At 41.2% G+C, this 20,501-nt stretch overlaps 1 protein-coding gene across 4 annotated transcripts; it reads left to right on the forward strand.

The window, feature by feature from the left end:
- The first annotated feature begins 65 nt into the window (after positions 1–65).
- Positions 66–20,012, forward strand: PLIN2 (perilipin 2). 4 transcript variants are annotated; one of them, XM_003407342.4, is made up of 9 exons: positions 66–189; positions 1,331–1,382; positions 1,467–1,662; positions 4,447–4,529; positions 7,765–8,050; positions 9,299–9,480; positions 10,587–10,721; positions 11,955–12,245; positions 19,806–20,012. In XM_003407342.4, exons 2-9 carry the CDS (start codon positions 1,353–1,355, stop codon positions 19,935–19,937), a joined length of 1,335 nt encoding a protein of 444 aa, XP_003407390.2. In that variant the 5' UTR covers positions 66–189; positions 1,331–1,352; the 3' UTR covers positions 19,938–20,012. The 4 variants fall into 4 exon arrangements, with proteins under 4 accessions (XP_003407390.2, XP_010586219.1, XP_023401005.1 ...); XM_023545237.2 differs by having other exon boundaries at positions 123–185; XM_010587915.3 differs by lacking the exon at positions 66–189 and adding an exon at positions 223–294.
- The last annotated feature ends 489 nt before the right edge of the window (positions 20,013–20,501 follow it).

Below are 20,501 nucleotides of genomic sequence, written 5' to 3' on the forward strand. Positions count from 1 at the left end.
TGCCGAGAGCGACGCTCCGCCGAAGACCGGGGCGAGGGGCGGGGCTCCCGGGGCCGCCGGTCACGTGTCGCGGAGGCGCGGGAGGGGTAGACGCTGGGCCGCCGGCGAGCGCACGCTGAACGCTGCCTGGGCTGCCAGAGCCGGCCGCGCGGACTCGCCTGACGCTCGCCCTTCCTCTGCTGTCGGTCGGTGGGTGCGCGCCCCTCCCCTGCACCAGCGAGCTGGTCCCGGGAGCCCCAGCAAGCGCCCCAGCAAGGCTTCTCGGGCGCTCTGGGAGCCGCTGCACCGCTCCCGGTGGGGCTCTCGGGGTGGGGGGTCGGTTCCGGGGGTGCTGGCTGGGAAGGGGCGGTCTCTGGGACCCTTGCTTACGACCCTGGGTTTGGTTCCTTGAGGTTTCGTTTCTGCTAACGGTTTAGTGCAGTTGTTATTAAATCTCCTTTGGCTCGCATGCATGGCGGCTGGGTAACTTCCTATTTGTCCCCAAGTGACATTACTTAAAGGGAAACGGGTTAGAAAATCGTCTCAGAGCAGAAGTTTATGGGGTACACAGTCAGTGAGGCAGTCGGTACTGGCGCCTGACTTCCTCCTTCAAGTTGGGTCTCCAGGAGAAGAAACGCGTGTTCTCCGAATTCACTTGTAGTAGAACCGGGACCCTTAGTGGCAGGAGGGGGAACTGACTCGCCCGGAAGCAGGGGACAGCGGCTGTGCAGGTTTTTCCTCCCCACGTCCGAGGCGGTTTTGCGTGCGTGTGGGTCCTCGGGATTCTGAATTTACGCTTAAAACCGTCCCAAAATGTTTCTCAGCTCTTCGGAGTACGTCTCTCTCTTTGTGCTTAGTCTCCCCTAAACAAGTTTTAGTTCTTTCTCAGGAAGGTAAAATTAAATCCCGCCCAAGGCGCTCCAACTCTGTTAATTCTGACCCTGTGACCCCCCAGGGGAATGTTGACTGACCTGGATGTCTTCTACTTGAAATCCCTCTTCCGTCTTAACAGGGATTTCAACGCAGCATGTTCGTGAACAGATACTGCCTTTCAAAGGGCATTTCTAGTACCCTGGCAAGAAGCAAGACACATGTGTCAGTAACTTTGCATTTCTTTGCTGGGTCTTTTTTTTTTTTTTAATAAATAGAGTTTAAACACAAGCTCTGATGCCTTACCTCAGAAGCTATTGCCCTTAGGAGAAGATTGAGAGAGGATTAGAAGAAGTACAGAGGACTACACTGATCTCATCTTGAATTTTGCTCTACTTGAAATTAGCATCTGCTTGGGTCAGGGAGAATACTGAGAGGGTCTCATCCCTCCCAGGTCCTGAAGTAAGTTTCTTTTCCACAGTCTCCTTTATCGAGGAAGAAAAATGGGATCTGTTGCAGTTGATCCACAACCGGTATGAATTTTAAATGTTTCTTGTCTTTTTTCCTGCCACACACGTTTTGAGAAGCTAACCCCTCCCCACAACCTTTGGTTGCAGAGTGTGGTGACTAGGGTGGCCAACCTGCCTTTGGTGAGCTCCACTTACGACCTGGTCTTCTCCGCTTACATCAGTACAAAGGATCAGCATCCCTACTTGAAGTCTGTGTGTGAGATCGCAGAGAAGGGAATGAAGACCATCACCTCCGTGGCCGTGACGAGTGCTCTGCCCATCATCCAGAAGCTAGAGCCTCAAAGTGAGTTCTGATTTTTCCCTCAAGAGGCAGTCCAAGAGACTGGTCAAGGGTGAGCCAGGAGGTTCTTTACTGTAAATGCCAGTGTAATTGCTCTGAGCACACAGTGGTATGGTCAGGGATCCACAGGCTTTCCTGAGGCAAATACGGCGTTTACCTAGACACTGCCTGGTGACCCTGCTTGTCAGAGAAGGCCTGCTTCATAGCCATGGCAGATTTTTTTTCTTTAAATTTTATTTATTTATTTTGTTGTTGTTAAGAATATATACAGCAAAATACTCACCAATTCAACATGTACCATTTAGTTACATTGATTAGCCATGGCAGATTTTCATGATACTTTAAAATAATCCGTCCCAGAGATGCTTTTTTTTTTTTTGAATTGAACACATACCAAAGATTTTATTAAACTCATTAATTTTGAGGGAGCCAGTAAGATGTTCAGTTTGGCTCAAGGAACATTTGAGGAGCTGGGGATTTATAAACGGTTTAAAAAAGTAATGTTAGGATAAGATTGCTAGGTTAGATACAAAATTGGTTAATATCCTACAGGTTCATAAACTGTAATCTTTGGGGTTATCTTTTCGACTGGACAGAAATTATTTGGGCCTCTGCCAGACAAAAATTCACAAGTTAACCTCCCCCCCACAGAGTTATATGAGACCCCAGTCAACAGAAAGCCAGTCGAAGGTACAAGCCCAGTTCTGCCCTGAAAAAACACCTAGAAATCTTTGCCTATTTTCGTATAATTCAGATTGTTGTTCTGTCAGCTCCATTTAAGCAGTGTGGTAGGAGCTGGTATTGCAAAGACAATTGAGTTCTCATTTACAGTAATAATACCTTGTGTTGTTTTAAATGTTTCCTTTAATTGTTGTTGACGCTAAATACTTTCCTATTTGTTGATTTATCTTTCCGTTTTATCCCATGTAAACTCTTAATTCATCTACTTTGAATGAAGCTGTGTACGTTTGGGCATTTAATAAATACATTTGGTTTGACTCTTTATGTGTTCTTAACAGAAAGCTTTTTTTTTTAAGTGTGGTTTAGATGAAGGTTTACAGAGCAGATTAGTTTCTTATTAAACAATTAATACACATGTTGTTTTGTGACCTTGGTTGCCAACTCTAAAGATGCTTTGATGGTGGCAACTGAGATCATAAGGGAAGCATGCAGTGGGTGAACTGAAATAACTGACCTCCTTGGGACCACACAGTGCACATGAACTGCCTTTTAAAATAACATCTGTATTGAGATATAATTCACATACCACACAATTCACCCATTTAAAGTGTAGAATCTATAGTAAAGAATGCCTGCCTTGAGCATTATACTCTTTTAAGATCTATCTGTATGGGATCAAATTGACAATAGCAACTCAGAGGATTAGATAGGAACTTTAGGGAGCAGTGAATTTATGTTAATGGGGGAGAAACAACTCAGAAAATGAGGGTGAGAATGGTTACATGACTGGAATGTAATCAGTGTCGCCAAATGGTACGTGTAGAAATTGTTGAATTAGTGTATGCTCTGCTGTATATATTCTCAACAACAACAAAATAAAATAAATTATGAAGAAGTATACAGTTAAATGATTTTTCACCAGTGGTGTATTCACAGGATTGTGTAAGCATCAGCACAGTCAATTTTAGAATACTTTCATCACCCCAAAAAGAAGCTTCATACTCAGCAGTCACTCCTATGTATGGTGGTTCCAATATTTCCATGTAACAGACTACTCCTGAATAAAGGTTTAAGTCTTTTCCCCAAATGCTTAACTCATGGACTCCTAGGTTTATAAGGGACCTCCAGAGACCAGGTATTTCAACTCTGCTATTCCCAAATGAATTTCGTACACAGAGGACTAGTGCTTGTCTTGATCATCATCTAGGAGGAAGCTTGGACTAAAATTTGGAACTTGTTAGGGAGATAGATCTAGAGTGTTATTAGTATACTCTTTTTCCTGGCGATACCTAGGGGACCCTACCCATACCCAAACATACACTAAATTTAGTATAAACCAAAACCAAACCCATTGCCATTGAAGTTGATTCTGACTCTTAGCAACCCTATAGGACAGAGTAGAACTGCCCTATAGGGATTCCAAGGGGTGGCTGGTAGATTCAAACTGCTGACCTTTTGATTAGCAGTCATAGCTCTTAACCACTGCACGACCAAAGCTTCAGATTTAGTATAGACAGGGATAAAAGAGGAGTCCCTGGGTGGAAAAAGTGGTTAAGCGCTGGGTTACTAAAGGTTGGCAGTTCAAACTCACCCAGAGGTGCCTTGGAAGAAAGGCCTGGTGTTCTACTTCTGGAAAGTCACAGCCAGGAAAATCCTATGGAGTGAAGTTCTACTCTGAAACACATGGGGTCGCCATAAGTTAGACCGGACATGGCGGCAACTGGTAGGGATTAAAGTAGCATAGAAGTGCTGATCTTGAGGGAGTCTTCAGATCCTCATTCCCTGAACGAGGGTTCAGGTGAAGCCTAACTTCTTTTGGCATTAACTTTAGGGGCCATTTGATAAGGAGTTTCTTAGCCAGCTTCCTAGCTGACCTGTAGCTGCCACTTTCTGCTGCTCCCCCTCATTTTCTTGGCAGTAGAAATGAGTTGCCAACAACATGCCAAGCCTCCTCCTGTCTGGGCTAGGGAAACCAGGCAACATATGTTGTGGTAAATGAAAATATTCTTGCTATTTTTCTATAATAAGGCTGAAATTTAGGGCCTAGTAATGTGTATTCATTTCATGCCTACACTGTTAACTTTTTCCCCATTTGTGACTCTTCAGTTGCGGTTGCTAATACCTATGCCTGTAAACAGCTAGACAGGGTTGAGGAGAAACTGCCTATTCTGAATCAACCAACACACCAGGTAAGCTTGGGACCAAGTGTGGAGGCTTACCACTTTGCATATTTTCATGTTCTGCCGGTTTATCATAGGCTATGTGTGCCATACACAGGCATATACTTACCTGAAAGAATCACAGCTGCTTCCTTACCTTCCTGAACTGTTGTCAGGCTGCGTCTGGGAGGCAGAGAAGAATTAGCCACCTTTGGACTAGAATACTCTGTCTCATCTCTATCAGTTGGTGGTTTTACCTCTGCAGATGGAAGGTATTCTCTCAAATAACTGATTTGAATCGGAATTGACTCAACGGCGACAGGTTATGGGGTGCTGGATAAATGCAGAGGTGCTATACTAGAACCTTTTCTAACTTGGCTTGGTGCAGTGTTGATAGGACTGACGACCATCCTGTGTGGACAGCGAGCCAATGCTGACAAAAATGATAGGCCTATCCATTCTGGTGATTCTTTGGTATAGACATGTCCTAGAATTTTCCTTCTAACTAAGCATACAGCATGACACACAGTAATACAAGGTAGGGAAAAATCTGACTCTGTGTCTTTTATAACCTAAATAGACAAGTTTAGTGTATAGCTTTTAGAATGTGTATATCTCTTTAAAAACTGATTATGCTGCTTGGGACTAACCTAATGAGGAAAGTTATTATTTTCTCCTTTGGGTATTTTCTTTAAATTTCACTAACTTGTAGGTAACATTATAAGTCAAGTTACCGTATTTAAAATTAACAACAACAAAAAATTGGATTGGGTTGTGGAAAGTTCTAGTAAATGGTAATCTGGAGAGGGTCTTCATTTGACGTATTAACAAATAGTTAAAGAAGGATTTACTTCATGCTGATATGGGGTGGGAAGAGGGGGCTAACCTTAGCTTCATCTTCGTTTCCTCACTGGATTTGTGTGACTCTGGAATGAGCTATATAAAACCTCGTAATCTCACCAAAAGATAAGTTACCACTTTGCTTCTTCCTGTGATCTTTTTTTTTTCTGTTTGTCTTTAACTATACACCTGTAAGTAAATGTTGGCATTTGTACTACGCCCTGAACATTTAGTTTTTAATGTAGACTTTTATCTTCTAAGACATTTGAATTTGTATTCAGTTATAGCCCTTTTAAACAACTCCCTATGTAAGAAAAAAAAATACGAAGTTCCAGATGGACTTCTTAACCAAATCTGACTTATCCCAAACTAACATGGCTACACAATTGTGTATTTAATCCACGTAACCATTTTGGGCAGTATATTTATTTCACAGGTAACAAAACTTGATACTTGGAAGTAGTCACTTAGACCAGGACGTAAGTGTCATAGCTTTATTTGGGCTGCGGTCTAGTGTTCTTTGGCCTCCAATCTGACATGGTAGGTAGCCTGTAGAAAGTCACTGTAAAAAACCCATATATCTTGTGTACCATAACAACGTGTGGTATTCCTTCCTCCTGCCATAGAGGGAAATTTTTTTTCTCTTGCTTGCTTCATAGGATGATGACACTAGGCATATTAATTTACACTATTTTGTAAGTATCTCAGGAGCATGGCTGGATTATACCAGAAGACATTTGCCCGTTCATTGTATTTCACCTTGCTTGTGAGGAGAAGAAACTTAATATCTTAAAATGTTTTTGCAAAATAACCTGGTACCATGAATCATTTACCTTGTGTTTAAAAAAAACAAAGTGAGTGACTTGGAAGAAAAAAAAGGCTTACTTTTTAAATGTAAATAGTTAACTTATTTTTATATTCACATGCAAGAGGTTAATATTAACTATTAGCTGTTCTTCATGGAGTTAGCTCTTCATGGAATATTAGTGCCTGAAAGGACACTTTAGAGAATAACTAAACTGTAGGCTTTATCTCGCCCCATTTAGTCATATAACTAGAATTATGGAACTGCTGTAAGTGTCCTTGTAATAAAGTTTTTAAGTGGAAAGGGTTGTGATAGTTGTTATCCTTGTCTCAAATTCTCGCCTTTACCGCCCCCTTTGTGTAGGACCTGAAGGAGGGCACAGTAGGGTTAAAACCATTTCTTCCTCTCATAATAAAAATGGTATTAAGTCAGGATCTAGGTTTTCAGTCCACATTTCATGCGTGATCTTGGACAAGTCGCTGGTTTATGAAATGACTTTGAAAACTTTATGTTCTATACCTAAGATATGACTGTAGGAAATCTTTCATGTGTCCCCTCCCCACTCTCCAATATAGGGAGCAGAACTATCCAAGTAAGAGTTAGCTTACTTGGATTGGGAGCTTAGACTACTGTTCCTCCAATCAGCTGCTTCCTTCCTTCCCTTGCAGCAACTCAGAACACACACCGGTTTACTTCCCCAGTATCAGTGTTTAGTAGTAAACATACCTGTACCTGAACCCTTTGCTGTTGAGTTGATTCCGACTCATAGCGACCCTAAAGGACAGAGTAGAACTGCCGCATAGAGTTTCCAAGGAGCGCCTGGTGGATTTGGGCTGCCGACCTTTTGGTTAGCAGCCGTAGCACTTGACCACTATGCCACCAGGGTTTCTGTTGTAAACATATCGTGTAGTATTTGAGAGGAACTGAACTCAGTCAAGCATGCCAGGTATGATTGTGTTGTTGCATAAGCACAAAGGGGGGGAATCTTTTGTGCCAGTCTGTATCTTTTCCTTTACATGTGAGCAAAATGGGAAAACCAACCAGCCATGCCTCTAGGCTACCTTTGGGTATCATGGTTGGAGCTTGGGTAGGATGGTGGTTTGGAAATCCTGTGGAAGTGACAGGGATGGAGTACTGTCATCTCTGCTTAGGTGTTGTCTACAGACTTGTGTGCAAAGGATTGGGCATGCATCATGGTACGTATGTCTGAGAGTATGTATGCATGCAGGAACTGCTTCCAGTATAGTAAGCGTGTCAACATGGAAAATGCCATTCTTCTTTAGAGTAACCAACTCCTCTACCTCACTATTTGTTCATTTAATAAAAAACAAATAAATAAACAAAACTGAACACTTTAAAAACTTGATGAATTTTATTTCCCTTTACCTCATTTGTTCTTCCAACAACAACCCTTGCAGACTGGTAGGTAGGGCAGATATACATGATGAGGAAATCGAGGCTCACTCAAGCTTAGTGACATGCCCAAGACTCCAAAGCTAGAGAGTGCCAGTGCCAAGTTTCTTACTTAACTCTTCAACTGTGCTATATTAATGAAGACCTTCAGTGTGTGTTAATGCCCATGCTTTTCACCCACTAAGTGATCTTCCTCTCTATTTGTAGGTTGTTGCCAATGCCAAAGGTGCAGTGACTGGGGCGAAAGATGCTGTGACCACTACTGTGACTGGGGCCAAGGATTCCGTGGCCAGCACAATCACTGGAGTAGTGGACAAGACCAAAGGAGCGGTGACTGGCAGTGTGGAGAGAACCAAGTCTGTAGTCAATGGCAGCATTAACACAGTCTTGGGAAGTCGGATGATGCAACTGGTGAACAGTGGAGTAGAAAACGCACTCACCAAATCAGAGCTACTGGTAGACCAGTATCTCCCTCTCACCCAGGAAGAGCTAGGTAATTAGATTTTTGTGTTAAGATAATGTTTTATATCTTAAAGCAATCCTTTTTAACAGCTTCACTGAGATATATTTTATGCACTAGAAAATTTGCCTGCTTTCAGCCAAATTTATAGAGTTGTGCAGTCATCACCACAATCCAGCTTTAGAACATTTTCATCACCCCAAAAAATCCCTCATGCCTATTTGCAGTCAGTTGCAGTTCCCACCACCAGTCAACTAATTATCTACTTTCTGTCCTATAGATATGCCTTTCTTTTTTTTAATTTTATTTTATTATGGCTTTATATGTGTATCTCAAACCAAACCCATTGCTGTTGAGTTGGCTCTGACTCATTGTGACCCTACAGGACGGAGTAGAACAGCTCATAGGGTTTCTGTAGTCTTCACAGAAACAGACGACCACATCTTTCTGCTGGTGGATTTGAACTGCTGACCTTTTGGTTAGCAGCTGAGTGCTTAACCATTGTGCCAAATATTACACAAAATTTGCCATTTTAACCATTTTTAAGTTTACAATTTAGTGGCAATAGTTACATTAACAATGTTGCACAACTTTGACCACTATTTCTAAAACTGTCTTTATCACCCGAATCAGAAACTCTGTACCTATAAAGCTAGGTTTGTCTTCTTAAAGCAATCTTGTTTCACACTGAATTATACATACTAAGTTTTGAACGTTAGGAGAAAGTTTAGCCTAGATAAACGATTCTCTTTAAATGGATTGTCTTTAATGGGCTGCTTTACAGAATCGTTAAACATTTAGTGCCTACTATGTGCCGGGTAAAGTCCCTGGTGGCGCAAATGGTTTGCACTCATCTACTAACCTAAAGGTTGGCAGTTTGAACCCACCCAGCAGCACTGCAGAAGAAATGTCCTGGGCATCTGCTTCTATAGAGATGACAGCGGAGAAAACCCTATGTAGCAGCTCTACTCTGTAACATATGGGGTTGCCGTGAGTTGGAATCGACTCGATGACAATGGATTTAGTGTAGTTTATGTGCTGGGTACTGTGTTGTCCAAGAAGCACATTCTAGTGAGAAGGGACGTGTGGATGAAAATGTCAGTACAGTGAAATGTTCAGGTGGTCAAGCCCAGCAGGAGACATGAGCAGTCTTGGGGAAATGAATGCACAGTTGGTAGGCATGAGGGTAGAATCGACAAAGTCAAGGCCTGGGTTAGAGTCCAGGCCTTGTCCCCTGTCGTTGTGCTCCTTTAAATTTTTGTCCCTCTTTTCTAACCTCAGAAAAAGAGGCAAAAAAGGTCGAAGGATTTGATACGGTTCAGAAGCCAAGTTACTATGTTCGATTGGGATCTCTGTCTACCAAGCTCCGTTCCCGTGCCTACCAGCAGGCTCTCAGCAGGGTTAAAGAAGCTAAGCAAAAAAGCCAAGAGACCATCTCTCAACTCCATTCTACTGTTAACCTGGTGAGTAAAACTTCATTTTAAGATAATCTGAAGTGAGTTCATTCATCTCAAAGGGTGAGATTAAAGGTAATCATGAAATCTAGGAGTTTTAAATGTTTCTTTAGGAACAACCCAATAGAAAAATGGGCAAAAGGCATACAATCAATTCATAGAAAAGGAAGTATAAATAGCTCAAATGTATGAAATGATGCTAACCTTACTCTTACATAAAATAAATACAGATACTTCTATTGTCTTATCACACTGGCAAAATTTGATGCTGTTGGCAAGGGTGTAGACAAAGGCGCACTGGTATACTTCTGGAGAATTTAAGGAACAGATTCAAGGGATCGATTGGCAGTACGTAGGAAAATTACAAACAGACCTATACTTTGAGCAATTTTGCTTTGAGGAATTTATCCTACTAATACTAGTTTGAATTTGCAGAAGACTGTAAGCAATGCATGCCAACTAATAGAGGACTAACTGAATTGAAAGATCACAATAGACTACTGTGTAGTGATGAAAGATTGCCAAGTTACAGAACAGTGTGTTCTGCACTACCACGAGAAAGTGGTTCCTTCCTGGAAGGGGAAATAGGTGGCTGACAATAGGGAAAAGGAAGGTTGAACTCCTTACTCTTTTACTTTACACATAAACAAATTAAATTTTAGTTGCGTTACCTGTGATAAACTGGAGGTAAATTGGGGAACAGTGGTTTAATAGTTATATAGAGGCAGATGGCATGGTGGTCAAAGTGCTTGGCTGCTAACCGAAAGGTCAGTGGTTCAAACCCACCACCGCTCTGCAGGAAAAAGATGTGGCAGTCTGCTTCTGTAAAGATTTACAGTCTCAGAAATCCTATGGGGCAGTTCTACCCTGTCCTGTAGGGTCGCTGAGTCGGAATCATCTCAGCGACAGTGGGTTTGGTTTCGATTTTGGTTTAGTTACTACTGCTTGGCCGACTTACTCATATTGATAATAATTGGCAGTGACAACAGGGATGGTTTTCCTTAAACACTTACAGAAAGTCATGGATTTTGTGTCACATGATTTATATCAAGTATCTGAGCATAGGTTAACTTGACTGTCTAACTACTATGTTCCTTTGTCTTATTGTGTTCTAGATTGAATTTGCCAGGAAGAATGTGCATGGTGCCAACCAGAGAATTCAGGATGCTCAAGATAAGCTCTACCTCTCATGGGTGGAGTGGAAGAGAAGCATTGGCCATGACGACACTGATGAATCCCACTGTGCTGAGGTAAGAAAACTGCAAAAGTTCTCCTCAGACTTTGCATTTCAATTTTTCCGTAATTCCTCTTGTAGTACTCTTCCCTATCAAAGACCTGAACACTACTCTGTGCATAAAGTTGCTTGTTATGTGACAGGAAAGCAAAACTGGGGAGACACTTTATCTCCCAACCTACAGATATATATATATTGCCCCAAATGGGGTACAACTAAATGAGAAACATGGGTCTTTCCCTCATACTGAGTACAGATTAGCAGGGGGATACAGGCAGTTATGCCATTTGAGTGTTTGTGTGACAGTATAATACAGATGCTAGGAGAATATACAGGAAAGGTACCTAACTCAGCCTTGGAGCGGGGTGGGTGAGTCAGATGGCTTCCTAGAAGAGATGACCTAAACCAAAAAACCAAGCCCATTGCCATCGAGTCAGCTCTGACTCATGGCAACTCCATGTGTTACAGAGTAGAACTGCTCTGTAGGGTTTTCTTGGCTATAATCTTTACTGAAGCAGATCAAAGCTGACTCCTAATGAGTGAATAAATTAGATGAAAAGGCAATAAGTAGGGCTCGTGTTCCAGGAGTCCCTGGTGGCACAGACAGCTAAGGAATCAGCTACTAGCTGAAAGGTTGGCAGTCCGAACCCACCCAGAGACTCCTTGGAAGATAGACCTGGCAGTCTGCTGCCGAAAGTTCACAGCCCTTGAAAACTCTGTGGGGCAGTTCTTCCCTGCACACTGGGCGTTGCCATGAGCCAGGGTTGACTTGATGGCAACTAACAACAGTATTACAGACGGTGGAAATAGCATGTTGTAGTCCTGGAAAGTGGTTCTTTGGGTCTCCAAAACTATTATACATCTGCCTTCAAAATAAATATTAATTGATTGTTCATAACATATTATCTTATTTCAGGAGAGAATATCTAAATTGCTCTACTAACACAGTATGTTTTCATTCTGTCTAGTCTCCCCCTGCCTGTTAGATTTCTTAAGCTTAAGTTGATGAAGTTGGGAGACTTAGGCACTAGTTCAAATCCCCATACCAGTCGTTAACTGGAACAACTTACTTAAACCCTAAGCTCATGTTCATACATCTATACCATGTGAGTCGTTGGTATGAGGATTTTTAAAAAAGCAAAGAAACTGCATATACGTGTTGGACACATAACCAGTTTACTGTCATTGAATTAATTCATACGTAGCACCATTGGATCCCAGCTAATTCTTTAATTTGTCTTATTTTTAGCACATTGAGTCACGTACCCTTGCTATTGCCCGCAACCTGACTCAGCAGCTCCAGACCACGTGCCACACCCTCCTGTCCAACATCCAAGGTATACCTCAGAACATTCAAGATCAAGCCAACAGCTTGGGGGTCATGGCAGGTGACATCTATACAGTGTTCCTCAATGTTGCCTCCTTTAAGGAAGTGTCCGATGGTCTTCTCACTTCTAGCAAGGGGCAGCTACAGAAAATGAAGGCATCTTTAGACGATGTTATGGATTATCTTGTTAACAACACACCACTCAACTGGCTGGTAGGTCCCTTTTATCCTCAGCTGACTGAGCCTGAGAATGCCCAGGCCCAAGGTGCAGGGCAGAACAAGGCCTACCAGCAGGCCCAGGAACCTGAGCACAAAACACATTAAACTTGTCCCTGTCATCTGTGCAAGGTACAGCCAGCCAGATGATACCTTCTGTTATATTGAAATTAATGTGTTAGACAAATTGAAATTGGGGAAGCAGGTAGCTAGAAAAAAAGGTCCTCCATTATAGTTTCAGCAGGATAAAGAGCTGTAAGGTTTCTGGCATTAGCAGATATGTTCTCTTGTTTACCTGGCTGGTACGAAAAGGATGAGAAACTTGTCAGAACCTAGCCAGAACTCACTAAAAGTTCAAGTGCAGTTACGGTCTCATTCTGTGGCCATTGTGTTGCCACCATTTCTGTATGTTTATACTAAATAAAAAAACCTTCAAGTGGGCTGTGGTATGAATTGATGTCTGCTCTGGTTTTGTCTGAGCAGGCCTTATCACTGATTTGCCTTATAATGCATGCTTGTACAGCTTGGCTTTAATTTTTTATTTCTCATAAAGGAATTCCATCTTTGAATTAATAAAATTCACTGAAGAATAGATCAGTTTTATGCTGTTTGTTCCATGTGCTTTGTGTGTTGCTTTCATAGAGCCGCTTGTTCTGCGTAGCAGGATTACTAAAACACATACACGAATTCCATTTGGTCTGTTGTGTAAATTTGGCAGGGTGATAACATTGGAAGACTGTTGTTAAAAATGGAATGTTTGATAACAGGTCTTAAATTAAAAGCTGATGTGCATATTAGAATTTTACTAGGTGATGTTTGTTCCCGTTATTTGCCAATTTACTGGACCCCTGAGATTGGGCTTCTAAGCCAGTAGAAGGATCTACTCATAGCTGACGGCCCTGCTGAAAATGAATCAAAGCTGAAAGGAAGTGAGTGACTATTTTCATCAGTCTCACATAAAGGCAGTAAGCATTTCTCACCCAAGGACAACTTGAAGTATGAGCCCTAGAATGAGATCATTCAGCATCCATTTTCAGCTGAATTTAACTTACGGTGTTGTCGTTTTGGATGAAAGTTGCTATCTTGAATTGTCGGTGAGGTACATTTAGAAGACCATGGGCAAATAATAAGAAGTAAAAGGACTCTGGGACCCCTACAGAAAAGGGTCCTTATGTCTCCTACCTAAGGTTGTAGTCCAGGCTTCTAGCCCCCTCAGTGTTGGTCAATTATTTAGGAAATAAGCCGCAGTATATCAAACTATTTAAAAAAAAAACCAAATCATAGAACGTGTGAAATAGAGCTACATGCTTCTGCTTGACCATGCATGCTAAAAAGGTAAAAAGGGCTGCCCTTCAGCAGACCTGAAGTCCAAGTCAAATTCATCTCCTCTTTTTGCCCTGGCTCACCTCTTTTCTCCCGTGAAAACGAAGCAGCACATAATTTTACACATACCTTTGGTGTGAACGGGTCTGTCAAAACTTGTTATCAAGTTATGGGACTAAGTTTTTCCTCTCAAGATAATTTCAGGAATCAGTAAACAGGTGAGTTGAGTTGGAAGGCAGGGAATCATTGAAATACTTGAAGACTGCTCTTTATTTTGCAGCCAAGAAGCTTCCAGCTCCTGGGAAGGGTGGGTTTTCATGATTTATGGGCTTCCAGGACACAGCCTGTTCATTTGCCTGCCTGTCTCTAGTGGCTGGCACATTCTAGAGCCTCTGCTTCTTACAAAAAAAAAAGTTTTTTTCGTAGTCCGTATCCAACACGCACCTACCCTTTTGCCTCAAAACTCAGGCTGTTATTTTGTGGTTTATTTTAATTGGCTGGAAAAATCATATGTACAGCTATCCACATGCTTCCTTGTCCTGGACATACACCTTTATGTTCCCCTGTTATAAGAATTTAAATGACAGCTGAATTCTTGTGAAAAGGATACAGGTCCCAAAGGTATGCATGATATACAACATACAATGCAGATCACTCTTGGGTCCACACAAGGAGCGCCAGCCCTTGCTTTTTGCCATGAGCTTGCACATTGGTTTTGTCTGTGTGTTTCCAGTTTGTGCCTATGTTTGCTACGCTCAACTGTCAACATGTCTCAAAATTTGTGTCGTCCTTGTATCTTGCAGTTTTACTGTGTGTAACTCGGCAGTTTTAGTTTAACAGACTTTTTCTCAAGGAGGACGATTCTTTTGAGAGAAAAAGCTGACTAAACCTAGTGCAGTATCTAACCATGCAAGATTCTTAAATATTTGGCTGAATGAAGCCTGGCCCGGTGCTCTCAGCATGGATGAGAACACATTGTCTTTCAGTGAGCCTTCTCCTGCCCGCTCTGCCAATACCAGTGATTATTGACTGGGGAGATGGATTATCAACTCTCTTCTGAGAGTTCAAGGGTTTTTTTTGTCCTTTGCATGTAATAATAATATGGACTTCCTGGTTAGTCCTGGGCAAAAAATCAGAGGAACACAGTGTAATAGCCATTAATGTCTGAGCCTTAGTTTTCTCATCTGTAAAGTAAGATGAATGATGCCTGAACATTTGAAGTGGTTGAGGATGAGGTGTCTTTCTAATTTGCATAAGGGTAGGATGTGGACTAGTGGTGGTCCTGTAGGATGCAGCCTACCCTTCCAGGACAAAGTGGAGGGTGGGGCCACTAGAGGCCAGGAAGCACCATCTGTGGGACAGTGACAAGTAGTATCTAACTGACCGGTTCAAGTTGCCAGTTAGGTGTGAGTACATGATACTAGATCATGATTAGAAAAATATATCTACTTTGAAGAAGTGTTATAGATATTGAAGAACGAATGAAGTAAAAAGGAAAATACTAAAATTTAGTTTCCCTGAGATACCCCTTTTAGAGTACTACGTAGCTCATGGGCGGGGGCAGGAAGGGAAATAGTGAGGGGAGAAAGAAGAAGGAAGAACGTATTTGTGCACAAATGTTTAAGAAATTGAGTCTAAACGATGTCTGGGAGAGCAGGTGTGGGAGATGGACAGGAAGGCCTGCCATCAGTGCCCTCGGTGGCACTGGGACGAGTCCCACTGGGCCTCTGTTCTGATCCAGCTCCTTAATATGCATAGGTGATGCAGATTAGGGAGATATGGAATCTAATATAATGAAATGCTTTGAATCTCATAGAGAAGGCTAGTCTTGTAGAATAGACCTTCTAGGTTCTTTGGCTTTTTACTGATGACAGAAAAATGCTTTCTGAGAGAGCCATGTAAAAGATGTTAGAGCATATTATCCTATAATACGTACATTTTGGCCTAACATTGAAAAACCTACTTGGTACATTCACTGGGTAGTCAATGTGGATATGTAGGTAATTATATTATTATAGATATGTAGCTGCATTAACCAAATGGTTCAATTCAATACTTGAGTTTCTAATAGTGTAAGGCATAAACTCTTCTGGAAATGTAAAATGTCCTCAAAAAACTTACAGTTTTAGGGAAAGATTGTTGATGAATATTTGAATGATATTCTGGTATAGAATGCTGTTTGCCCGTTACCATTAATGGCCCTCGGCTGCTGATTTTCCAACTCCCTGCCTTTATTACAAAATTAACATGCCAAATATGGCACTTCAACAGAAGGCAGTATAGGAATGGCAGGGCAGCAATTTGAGTTTCAAGTTTTCTTGACCGAAGCAAAAGAGAATGCCGACTTAGATTTTCTTTAAAGGGAGGATAAAATGTCTAAAGACTTCCAGAACTTAAGGAAATGAGGAAGGTGGTAGACAGTGTTGTTAATCGACATCTTACAAAAGTGTAATAAAAAAACGGACTTTTGTGTAAATATCCTTGAGGAAGAGTTTCCGTTTAAATTATAATTTAGCATTAATAAGAGCAGATATTGACTAGTATGAATCAAGCACTTTCCTTTTTCATTGTCTGCTACACAGGAAAGAGCCCTGGTGGCATAGTAGTTAAGCACTTGGCTGCTAACCCAAAGGTCAGCAGTTCAAACCCACCAGCCACTCCACTGGCAGTCTACTTCTGTAAAGATTTAGTCTTGGAAATGCTATGGGGCCTTTCTGCCCTAAGGGTCACTGTGTGTTGGAATTGACTCAGTGGCAATGGGTTTGGTTTGGGTTATACTACATAGGCTAGAGCATGGAAAAACTCAGCTAAGGAGGCAGCAGACACATCTATCAGACCAAGTCCTCTGTGTAAAACGGCTCAAGTGATCTCTCTGCGGATAAAATCATGTTGTTTTTCAGGGAGCCTTCCCCTGCCCGCTCTGCCTATGCCAGCGAATATCAACTTGGGAGACTAATAAAATGTAGATTCCTGAGTCCCACCCCTTCAGAGTCTAGTTAGTCATCTAGAGGTAGGACCATGCATCCAGTTTTAAAAAGCACCCATTAAAAAAACAGACAAAAACATCCCTAGTGATTCTAATGCAGGTGACTGACTGATCATACTTTGAGAGCAATGAAAGCTTTTAACCAGAAACAAGAATAGGGATAGGGTTAATTTTTTTTTTTTTTATGATGAGAACGATTTGCTCAACTTGAAGAATCTAATCAATGTCATTGAATTGTATGTGTAGAAACTGTTGAACTGTTGTATGTTCTGCTGTGTATATTTTCAATAGCAACAACAAAATTGTTTTTTAAAAAAGGAAATTAAAATTAAAAAAAATGAGGCTAGCGTTACCTGTAGCCCTTACTCAACAAACAAGACCCTCAATGTGGGCTCCATAAAATGTCTTATTTTAAAAAGACTTACTTCCTGATGAACCTGCTCAAATGAATCAAATACACAGGGGTTAACATTGACTAGGTGAATGTTACCCAACAGTTATCAAGAATCATTTTAATTGTGTTGTGATCAGTACTAATCTGCTCTCTAGGCTGAGAGTTCTAACTGCTTCCTTGGACTGTTGGTCGCCAAGGACAAAGCATCTGTGTAAAAGAGGGTATTCCTACTTTATCACTGAGGCAGGGGGTGTGCATCTAGTCTACTCAGCTGGGCCAAATTCTTCGGGTAAAAGGTAAAGAGAGAATAAAGCAGAACCAAGATACTTCTGATCCTTCTAACTTGGAAACACATAATCAAGCTGCATAAATAACCTATTATGAACAGTGAGAGGTTTCTGTCAAAATCCAACTCCATCAGGGTTAGTCTTACATATTTAGTGTTGTAACTAACCGTTACCACTTTGCACGACCCTTTTATCAACCTGTACGTTAGAATTACTTTTATACAAACAAACCAAAATTTTAGTTTTTCTCTTTTCACTTTATTAGTTCTTTATTAATTAGATATTGTTTTAAAATAAATCAATATTCCTGATCCTCTGTCACGTTTACAGGCACTGCATGCACACTCACCTATAGCAGCCACCGAAACCCCCCCAGTTGGTGTTGCTGTTCCTTTAGTAGCCCCACCCATGCTGGGCCCTTGGCCACCACTAGCCTACCTTTATGCAAACTAGAAAAAGGCCCCCTATCCTCAACATGCTTTAGTGCCACTCCCTGGAAAACTGTCATAACGAATATGCAGATCTGTGAAGTCTATCATACGAAAGGTACTCCATAAGATTGCATGGTATACAAACCGCAGAAAAATTTATGCTGTGTTCAGGGCATCCTAGCATGGTTTTCTTGAATAGAATATCCTGCTGGTTTCCTGTCGTTGCTAGGAGGGACTATAGTTACCTGATAAGTTCCCCAGTAAGCATCTGATTCTGAGTTGGGCCTCCATCCCCCATGGGCATTGTCAGTAAGAGACACTTTACATGCCTACTTTGAGATTCCATAACTGTATTTTCCATTTTTGTCAATGGAAAAGAGATTTAATTTAGAAATCTGTGGAATGGTTCTACTTGTGCCACATTTCTAAAAACCCCACGAAATGGTTAGGCAAGACCACCAGATTATAAATTAAAGTTACCATGGAAACTTGATAGATTGTAATCACCTCTTAGCTGTCCCACCCTCCCCTCTTTCCTTCACAGCCTTCAAGTAGGCTTTAGTGATAGCTAGGGATAATGGGAATTAGACCTCTCAATCATCCCGGATGTATGGTAGGCAGATTAGTCATCTAGCTCTCCTAAACCATTTTGGGACTAGAGGTACTTCTTTTGATAATGGAGCTGGGGTAACTCTTCTCCTAAAAGCCTGCTGTCTTTCCAAAAAAGTATGTGGGACCTCCAGCCTCCTGCAAAGAACTATAGTTTAGGTCAACAGTATATGGTCTGTAGTTGACTTTTGAGGTTCAGTGGGGGTATTTAAGGAACTAAAAATAATAAAAGCTACTGTTTATTGAGCTATCTTTATTCCCCACCTACAACCCAATCAGGATTTTCCTTATCTGAGGGATAAGGAAACTGAGGTTGAAAAGGTTGATGCACGCAGGATGGGAAGATAGTCCGACAGTCTTACTGATGTCAAAGGCCCTATTTTTTCCATTTTAGCACTCTAGAACTCTGATAGGAAAAGACTGCAGCTTGCGTCCTTGTTTGGGGCCCAGAAAATTCCTCTTCTTATATGCTTTTGTGTCATAGCTTTCTATTTTACTAAAAATGAATAGAATGATATTGGATGTCAAAATATACCTTTAATAGAAATAGTTCAGAGATAGCTAAGCAAGGCACGTCTTTTAACACAAAAAAGTTAAAACTGCAAGAGTTGCTTGCCTAACGGTGCCCTGAACCCATTCGTGTAAGCATTGCTGGCTTTTGTTGATGTCAGGCTGGATATGATCTTTACAAAGTGAACGTTCATGAAGAGCTAAGGTGCAGCTTGATCTCCCTGAACTGAAAGCCTCAGGAGGAAACAGTGGACATTTGTACCTCAGCCTGCATACTCCTCTGAGCACTTGACTTCTTAGGAGGTGCAGTAAGGGCCACAAACAGGCAAAGCGCCCAATGAACAAAGCAAGAATCTCTCTACTTGCGTGTGTTTTAAGGGATTTGTTTGTTTGTTTTGTTTTGTCTCTGTTAGGTAGTCAGCTATTTTTTTCTATGCTATCAAGATTTCAGCCTTATATCAAGATTCTAGTAATATACCTTACTAATTTTCTCCTTTTCACTGGAGATTGGTTAAGAACTTATCAAAATTGTATGTAAGAGTCAATTGAGCTTCTTAGCCCTAAAGCCTTTCCTATACAGGGGAGAGCCAGGGCTTTGTGATGCCTATTTCAACTGTTAAAAGACCTTTTCTTTCTTCAGTTCATGGACATCTGAAGAGTTTATATTATTAGAAGTCAGACTTATGGATAAGGGACATTTTATTATTTTAAAAAGAGTAATAGATTAATAGATAGTAGACAAATCACCAGAAATGTTTTATATCTTTTTTTTCGAGCCTCCATTTAATAGGTTACACCAGCAGTTTCCATTTAAAGAGAAATTTCCTTAGTGCTTTTATAATATGAGTGAATTGTGGGAAAAAAAAAAAAAGACTACACAAAATCTTTTCAGAATGCACAGTTATAGATAAAGCAAAGTTTACCCACATGCAGTAATTAATGTCTCCATGACCTCACAGGGGCCAGTGGCTCATTTCGTTAGTATTTGTTTTAATATCTAAGATTCTTCTCTTACAGGTGTTTGATTTCACCCCCATAGACTTGACTTCTGAGACGGATGAAATTCCAGACATTATAGCTTTGGAAGAGGATGGCTCAGATCATTCACATTGTAATGGCTCTGTCCTTACAGGGCAAAATGTTGCATAACTAACAAAAAAATACTCCTTTTGGTTGAATATGCAGTGTATGTTACATTAAAGTTTATGTTTGCTCATGTGTTCATTGCTGAGGCTTTGGGGAGTGTTAATCTATTTTTTTTTGGGGGGGGCCACTTGGCCTTAATTGCAATGGAATCTTGCTTGATAGGCACTTTTGTAAGAGATCCTAATACTATGTCCATGTATCATTTTATTTCATTTTTCAAAATATAGTCACTGAAATGCCTGTAATAAAGATTGAGCTGAATAATCTTGAATCAGAGTAATTTTTTTTTTTTTTTTTTAAAGAAGCTGATGTAGGAGGAATTTATTGTTTTTTGACCTACCAGGATTCATTCCTGCTTCATTTGGCAACAGTACCCTTGTGTCTTTTGGGGGTTGTAGTAGGTCTGCCAGTTAAGGTTTTTTGTTTTTCCCTAGCTGAGGGGTGGGCATGTGACCCAAAGCTGGCCAACCAGGAAGACACATAGCATGGTGTGTGTCTTAGTCATCCAGTGCTGCCATACCACAAGTAGGTAGCTTTAACAAACAGAAGACTATTCTCTCACAGTCT

This window comes from Loxodonta africana, chromosome 9 (genome assembly GCF_030014295.1).
Source record: "Loxodonta africana isolate mLoxAfr1 chromosome 9, mLoxAfr1.hap2, whole genome shotgun sequence".
Classification (NCBI taxonomy): Eukaryota; Metazoa; Chordata; class Mammalia; order Proboscidea; family Elephantidae; genus Loxodonta; species Loxodonta africana.

Bases quoted from the DNA above. Each gene is read 5' to 3' on its own strand.
- PLIN2 (XM_003407342.4), top strand. From the start codon at position 1,353: ATGGGATCTGTTGCAGTTGATCCACAACCG. The intron at 8,051-9,298 runs GTAATTAGATTT...TTCTAACCTCAG, and splicing joins TCTCACCCAGGAAGAGCTAG to AAAAAGAGGCAAAAAAGGTC. The intron at 12,246-19,805 runs GTAGGTCCCTTT...CTTCTCTTACAG, and splicing joins ACACACCACTCAACTGGCTG to GTGTTTGATTTCACCCCCAT.